The sequence below is a fragment of the Coregonus clupeaformis genome, unplaced genomic scaffold, assembly GCF_020615455.1.
Source record: "Coregonus clupeaformis isolate EN_2021a unplaced genomic scaffold, ASM2061545v1 scaf0676, whole genome shotgun sequence".
In the NCBI taxonomy this organism is placed as follows: domain Eukaryota; kingdom Metazoa; phylum Chordata; class Actinopteri; order Salmoniformes; family Salmonidae; genus Coregonus; species Coregonus clupeaformis.
The window spans coordinates 154,182-162,500 of record NW_025534131.1 but is presented as its reverse complement, the minus strand read 5'-3'; the positions used below and the strand labels follow the sequence as shown (position 1 = coordinate 162,500).

General features: G+C 48.2%; 1 protein-coding gene across 1 annotated transcript in view; it reads right to left on the bottom strand.

The window, feature by feature from the left end:
• Positions 1 to 7,248, bottom strand: part of LOC123485399 (mitochondrial dynamics protein MID49-like) — a 50,050-nt gene extending 42,802 nt beyond the window's left edge. The window contains 3 exon segments of the mRNA XM_045216315.1: positions 299 to 336; positions 339 to 458; positions 7,203 to 7,248. Coding sequence (XP_045072250.1) covers positions 299 to 336; positions 339 to 458; positions 7,203 to 7,236 — 192 coding nt within the window. The 5' untranslated portion in view covers positions 7,237 to 7,248.
• Between the last annotated feature and the right edge of the window lie 1,071 nt (positions 7,249 to 8,319).

Here is an 8,319-nt window from a genome sequence, read left to right as displayed (position 1 = left end):
ACACATTATAAACCTGAATTTCCATTGTTCAAACACACACATTATAAACCTGAATTTCCATCGTTCAAACACACACATTATAAACCTGAATTTCCATTGTTTACATTTACATTTTTACATTTTAGTCATTTAGCAGACGCTCTTATCCAGAGCGACTTACAGGAGCAATTAGGGTTAATCAAACACACACATTATAAACCTGAACTTCTGACTGACTTAATGACCTACAAACGTTAATGAATAATTATTTATGATGCTAGTTGATATTTCAGTCAAAACGAAAGCCACCGTCTCTCACCCTCTTGACGGCCAACGTAGCGATACCCAGCACCGCGCCCCTCCCACTCCCAGGACCAATCGGGCGTTAGCCAGCAGGAAGTCTATCACCACAGCAATGCCCTCCACGCCCCGGCTCCTCCCCCACCGGAAGTCCATCACTTCCTGTCCCACAGTGACACCTGATAGAAACAAGAAACAGAGCGATGGCTTTCCTTCTCTGTATAGGGAATATATATTTATAGGCAGGTGGAACAACTTTCACTGGGGACGGGGAATGTGCCCCCCCCGGGGGAGGGGAGATGTGTCGTCATCCCCCCCACATTCTGAAAAGGCTTTTTGTCCCCCCCAGCTTTATCATTGGAATGTGATACAAAATGAGGCTACAGTGTGTTTTAGGACCATGGGGACGCCTGTAAGTCCTATCAGTCAACACCAGAGATAGGTGTTAGTCATATAAATATAGGGTTATACATATACAGTGGGGGGAAAAAGTATTTAGTCAGCCACCAATTGTCTCTATGACATAGACCTGTCACCTATCTCTGGTGTTGACTGATAGGACTGGTTCAGTCTCCAGGTTAGGACCTAGACCTGTCACCTCCTATCTCTGGTGTTGACTGATAGGACTGGTTCAGTCTCTAGGACCTAGACCTGTCACCTCCTATCTCTGGTGTTGACTGATAGGACTGGTTCAGTCTCCAGGTTAGGACCTAGACCTGTCACCTCCTATCTCTGGTGTTGACTGATAGGACTGGTTCAGTCTCCAGGTCAGGACATAGACCTGTCACCTCCTATCTCTGGTGTTGACTGATAGGACTGGTTCAGTCTCCAGGTTAGGACCTAGACCTATCACCTCCTATCTCTGGTGTTGACTGATAGGACTGGTTCAGTCTCCAGGTTAGGACCTAGACCCTATCACCTCCTATCTCTGGTGTTGACTGATAGGACTGGTTCAGTCTCCAGGTTAGGACCTAGACCTGTCACCTCCTATCTCTGGTGTTGACTGATAGGACTGGTTCAGTCTCCAGGTTAGGACCTAGACCCGTCACCTCCTATCTCTGGTGTTGACTGATAGGACTGGTTCAGTCTCCAGGTTAGGACCTAGACCTGTCACCTCCTATCTCTGGTGTTGACTGATAGGACTGGTTCAGTCTCCAGGTTAGGACCTAGACCTGTCACCTCCTATCTCTGGTGTTGACTGACAGGACTGGTTCAGTCTCTAGGACCTAGACCTGTCACCTATCTCTGGTGTTGACTGATAGGACTGGTTCAGTCTCTAGGACCTAGACCTGTCACCTCCTATCTCTGGTGTTGACTGATAGGACTGGTTCAGTCTCTAGGACCTAGACCTGTCACCTCCTATCTCTGGTGTAGACTGATAGGACTGGTTCAGTCTCCAGGTTAGGACCTAGACCTGTCACCTCCTATCTCTGGTGTTGACTGATAGGACTGGTTCAGTCTCCAGGTTAGGACCTAGACCTGTCACCTCCTATCTCTGGTGTTGACTGATAGGACTGGTTTCCGGTCTCCAGGTTAGGACCTAGACCTGTCACCTCCTATCTCTGGTGTTGACTGATAGGACTGGTTCAGTCTCCAGGTTAGGACCTAGACCTGTCACCTCCTATCTCTGGTGTTGACTGATAGGACTGGTTCAGTCTCTCTATGACCTAGACCCGTCACCTCCTATCTCTGGTGTTGACTGACAGGACTGGTTCAGTCTCCAGGTTAGGACCTAGACCTGTCACCTCCTATCTCTGGTGTTGACTGATAGGACTGGTTCAGTCTCCAGGTTAGGACCCAGACCTGTCACCTCCTATCTCTGGTGTTGACTGATAGGACTGGTTCAGTCTCCAGGTTAGGACCTAGACCTGTCACCTCCTATCTCTGGTGTTGACTGATAGGACTGGTTCAGTCTCCAGGTTAGGACCTAGACCTGTCACCTCCTATCTCTGGTGTTGACTGATAGGACTGGTTCAGTCTCCAGGTTAGGACCCTAGACCTGTCACCTCCTATCTCTGGTGTTGACTGATAGGACTGGTTCAGTCTCCAGGTTAGGACCCTAGACCTGTCACCTCCTATCTCTGGTGTTGACTGATAGGACTGGTTCAGTCTCCAGGTTAGGACCTAGACCTGTCACCTCCTATCTCTGGTGTAGACTGATAGGACTGGTTCAGTCTCTAGGACCTAGACATGTCACCTCCTATCTCTAGTGTTGACTGATAGGACTGGTTCAGTCTCTAGGACCTAGACCTGTCACCTCCTATCTCTGGTGTAGACTGATAGGACTGGTTCAGTCTCTAGGACCCTAGACCTGTCACCTCCTATCTCTGGTGTTGACTGATAGGACTGGTTCAGTCTCTAGGACCTAGACCTGTCACCTCCTATCTCTGGTGTTGACTGATAGGACTGGTTCAGTCTCTAGGACCTAGACCTGTCACCTCCTATCTCTGGTGTTGACTGATAGGACTGGTTCAGTCTCTAGGACCTAGACCTGTCACCTCCTATCTCTGGTGTTGACTGATAGGACTGGTTCAGTCTCTAGGACATAGACCTGTCACCTCCTATCTCTGGTGTTGACTGATAGGACTGGTTCAGTCTCTAGGACCTAGACCTGTCACCTATCTCTGGTGTTGACTGATAGGACTGGTTCAGTCTATGACCTAGACCTGTCACCTCCTATCTCTGGTGTTGACTGATAGGACTGGTTCAGTCTCCAGGTTAGGACCTAGACCTGTCACCTCCTATCTCTGGTGTTGACTGATAGGACTGGTTCAGTCTCCAGGTTAGGACCTAGACCTGTCACCACCTATCTCTGGTGTTGACTGATAGGACTGGTTCAGTCTCCAGGTTAGGACCCTAGACCTGTCACCACCTATCTCTGGTGTTGACTGATAGGACTGGTTCAGTCTCTATGACCTAGACCTGTCACCTCCTATCTCTGGTGTTGACTGATAGGACTGGTTCAGTCTCCAGATTAGGACCTAGACCTGTCACCTCCTATCTCTGGTGTTGACTGATAGGACTGGTTCAGTCTCCAGGTTAGGACCTAGACCTGTCACCTCCTATCTCTGGTGTTGACTGATAGGACTGGTTCAGTCTCTATGACCTAGACCTGTCACCTATCTCTGGTGTTGACTGATAGGACCGGTTCAGTCTCCAGGTTAGGACCCTAGACCCTGTCACCACCTATCTCTGGTGTTGACTGATAGGACTGGTTCAGTCTCCAGGTTAGACCCTAGACCTGTCACCACCTATCTCTGGTGTTGACTGATAGGACTGGTTCAGTCTCTAGGACCTAGACCTGTCACCTCCTATCTCTGGTGTTGACTGATAGGACTGGTTCAGTCTCTAGGACCTAGACCTGTCACCTCCTATCTCTGGTGTTGACTGATAGGACTGGTTCAGTCTCCAGGTTAGGACCTAGACCTGTCACCTCCTATCTCTGGTGTTGACTGACAGGACTGGTTCAGTCTCCAGGTTAGGACCTAGACCTGTCACCTCCTATCTCTGGTGTTGACTGATAGGACTGGTTCAGTCTATGACCTAGACCTGTCACCTCCTATCTCTGGTGTTGACTGATAGGACTGGTTCAGTCTCCAGGTTAGGACCTAGACCTGTCACCTCCTATCTCTGGTGTTGACTGATAGGACTGGTTCAGTCTCCAGGTTAGGACCTAGACCTGTCACCTCCTATCTCTGGTGTTGACTGATAGGACTGGTTCAGTCTCCAGGTTAGGACCTAGACCTGTCACCTCCTATCTCTGGTGTTGACTGATAGGACCGGTTCAGTCTCTAGGACCTAGACCTGTCACCTATCTCTGGTGTTGACTGATAGGACTGGTTCAGTCTCCAGGTTAGGACCTAGACCTGTCACCTCCTATCTCTGGTGTTGACTGACAGGACTGGTTCAGTCTCTATGACCTAGACCTGTCACCTCCTATCTCTGGTGTTGACTGATAGGACTGGTTCAGTCTCTATGACCTAGACCTGTCACCTATCTCTGGTGTTGACTGATAGGACTGGTTCAGTCTCCAGGTTAAGACCTAGACCTGTTACCTCCTATCTCTTGTGTTGACTGATAGGACTGGTTCAGTCTCTATGACCTAGACCTGTCACCTCCTATCTCTGGTGTTGACTGATAGGACTGGTTCAGTCTCCAGGTTAGGACCTAGACCTGTCACCACCTATCTCTGGTGTTGACTGATAGGACTGGTTCAGTCTCCAGGTTAGGACCTAGACCTGTCACCACCTATCTCTGGTGTTGACTGATAGGACTGGTTCAGTCTCCAGGTTAGGACCTAGACCTGTCACCACCTATCTCTGGTGTTGACTGATAGGACTGGTTCAGTCTCCAGGTTAGGACCTAGACCTGTCACCACCTATCTCTGGTGTTGACTGATAGGACTGGTTCAGTCTCTATGACCTAGACCTGTCACCTATCTCTGGTGTTGACTGATAGGACTGGTTCAGTCTCCAGGTTAGGACCTAGACCTGTCACCTCCTATCTCTGGTGTTGACTGATAGGACTGGTTCAGTCTCCAGGTTAGGACCTAGACCTGTCACCTCCTATCTCTGGTGTTGACTGATAGGACTGGTTCAGTCTCTAGGACCTAGACCTGTCACCTATCTCTGGTGTTGACTGATAGGACTGGTTCAGTCTCCAGGTTAGGACCTAAACCTGTCACCTCCTATCTCTGGTGTTGACTGACAGGCCTGGTTCAGTCTCCAGGTTAGGACCTAAACCTGTCACCTATCTCTGGTGTTGACTGACAGGCCTGGTTCAGTCTCCAGGTTAGGACCTAGACCTGTCACCTCCTATCTCTGGTGTTGACTTATAGGACTGGTTCAGTCTCCAGGTTAGGACCTAGACCTGTCACCTCCTATCTCTGGTGTTGACTGATAGGACTGGTTCAGTCTCTAGGACCTAGACCTGTCACCTCCTATCTCTGGTGTTGACTGATAGGACTGGTTCAGTCTCCAGGTTAGGACCTAGACCTGTCACCTCCTATCTCTGGTGTTGACTGATAGGACTGGTTCAGTCTCCAGGTTAGGACCTAAACCTGTCACCTCCTATCTCTGGTGTTGACTGATAGGACTGGTTCAGTCTCTATGACCTAGACCTGTCACCTCCTATCTCTGGTGTTGACTGATAGGACTGGTTCAGTCTCTATGACCTAGACCTGTCACCTCCTATCTCTGGTGTTGACTGATAGGACTGGTTCAGTCTCCAGGTTAGGACCTAAACCTGTCACCTCCTATCTCTGGTGTTGACTGACAGGCCTGGTTCAGTCTCCAGGTTAGGACCTGTCACCACCTATCTCTGGTGTTGACTGACAGGCCTGTGTCACACTTTACTTTCCCAGCTCTGTGTGACAGTTTTCCGCTGGTGCCATATTTATCTCCTGTTGCACCTGGCAGACAGAAATAGCCGCAGCAGATCACTCTGACAGAAAGCAGAGTCAGATCACAGGATGTCCCGTTGGCTACCCAGGCACTAGACGGAGCCCAAGACTTCATCCCAAATGGAAACTCTATTCTCTATGGCCTCTAGTCAAAAGTAGTGCACTATATAGGGAATATGGTGTCATATAGGATTCAGCCCCCAGTCTATTTAAAGACGAGATGAGCGCAATTTGCGCGGGTCACATTATATTCCAGCTACTGTATATTCCTGGACCTGTAAAATGTTGTTATATTTGAACATTTACATTTAAGTCATTTAGCATACTTCTTTTTTTTTTCATACTGGTCCCCGTCGGAAACGAACCCACAACTCTGGCGTTGCAAACGCCATGCTCTACCAACTGAGCTACACGGGACAACCACCAACCAACTACCATGGACCAGAACCTCAATGTCCAAACTCTCTCCATATGTATCTGCCATGGACCAGAACCTCAATGTCCAAACTCTCTCCATATGTATCTGTTCTCTGATCTATTCTCCCTGCCTCAGTACGTGCGACCTGACACGTTTTACAAGTGTTGTCCAATTCCAAATTCCAGGCATCAGCTGAGAGGGGAGCTATTCATTCACCAATGTTGGCCTTTTTCTTGTACAATAGCACACATCAACATAACGGGGGGTATAGCTAGCTCGCTGTAGCCATATCTACTGACAAGGTTAAAACCAGAAGACGTTTCATAATCTGAGTTCTTTGCAGCTCTTCTTCTATAGACATTATGGCGAATAGAAAGTAGTAAAAACAGCCTAGTCCTTGGAGTTATGAAATCATAGAGTAGCTAGCTAATGTGAGCTACGGTCGTTAGTCTAACTAGCTAACAAGACGTTATCCTATCGTGTAAATCCTTCTCCAAATAGTGTGTGATAGCTAGCTAGTGTATGTTCAGCCAGAGATAGTAGCTACACAGCTAGTACCTGTGAACCGTCTCTGGTTTAGTTCCCCTTCACCCAGTGTTTCATTGCAGCTGGTCTGGCTAAGCTTGGTAAGGTGGGATGGGCGCCGTCCACTGCAGTGTTTGTTTTGGACCTAGCTAGTTAAGGTTAGCTGGTTAGCAGTGTCCCATGCAGTAAATCAACTATTCGTAAAACGCCTGTAACGTTATTGCGAAAAGCCAGGTGCAAGACAGCGGCCCGGCTTTCACCGCACATCAACCAAACGGCAACATGGGAGGACAAAACTTTTGTTTGCATCCGGACAAGAGTAGCTAGTTAGCCATGTAAGCTAGCTAAGTTAGCCACATTCCATTAGCCAGCTAACGTTAGCTAGCTACAGCTGTTGTTATCACTTAGCTAGCTGTTCGGGTACAACTCGGCACTCACCAATCTACAACGTCCGCTACGATGTACTCTAACGCCAAACCATTTTTATAATAAAATAAAAAAAACGTTATTTCGCTGACTAGTCGGTTAGTCGACCATATCTTGTCCTTTTCATTTATCTGTCACCATGAACAAACTCACGTCCAAAACTAACGTAGCTACCAACGGTCGCCATCCCCCTCAGACGTTGTCTGCATCAACCAACGGTTACGTGCCACGTCATAGACTGACAAGATCGCGATAACGTATCATGTTCTTAGACGATACGTAAACATTTCCTGTCGAGGCGTTCATACGTTGCCCCGTATGAATGACAGCCAGCTGGACCAATGGCAGGAGACGTTATGTTCTGACGTTGACGTTTTGGGGGTTCTTCGCAGCTGAAGGGGGTGGGAGTGTTGTTGTTGTTTTTTTTAACCCCAAAACAAGTTTATTGTGTCCAGCGTAACTTAGTCTGAACTCGGACATTTCCGACCTGCTAACTGGTTGTAGTTATACATGTGCCGCGTTCAACTAGTCGGCAAGTTGGACATTTCAGAGTTTCCTAGTATCTACTAGCACGTGAACAAGGCATTACAATTTTCAATTTGCTGGGAACATTAGTTTGTCTTGGTTTTAATAATGAATAACCCTATAATCTATGGTAGCGTTTTTAATCGTTTTTCCTCTTCTTTTGTTGTTGTTGTGTTTAATATGGATCCCCATTAGTTCCTGCCAAGGCAGCAGCTACTCTTCCTGGGGTTTATTATGGATCCCCATTAGTTCCTGCCAAGGCAGCAGCTACTCTTCCTGGGGTTTATTATGGATCCCCATTAGTTCCTGCCAAGGCAGCAGCTACTCTTCCTGGGGTTTATTGTGGATCCCCATTAGTTCCTGCCAAGGCAGCAGCTACTCTTCCTGGGGTTTATTATGGATCCCCATTAGTTCCTGCCAAGGCAGCAGCTACTCTTCCTGGGGTTTATTATGGATCCCCATTAGTTCCTGCCAAGGCAGCAGCTACTCTTCCTGGGGTTTATTATGGATCCCCATTAGTTCCTGCCAAGGCAGCAGCTACTCTTCCTGGGGTTTATTATGGATCCCCATTAGTTCCTGCCAAGGCAGCAGCTACTCTTCCTGGGGTTTATTATGGATCCCCATTAGTTCCTGCAAAGGCAGCAGCTACTCTTCCTGGGGTTTATTATGGATCCCCATTAGTTCCTGCCAAGGCAGCAGCTACTCTTCCTGGGGTTTATTATGGATCCCCATTAGTTCCCTGCCA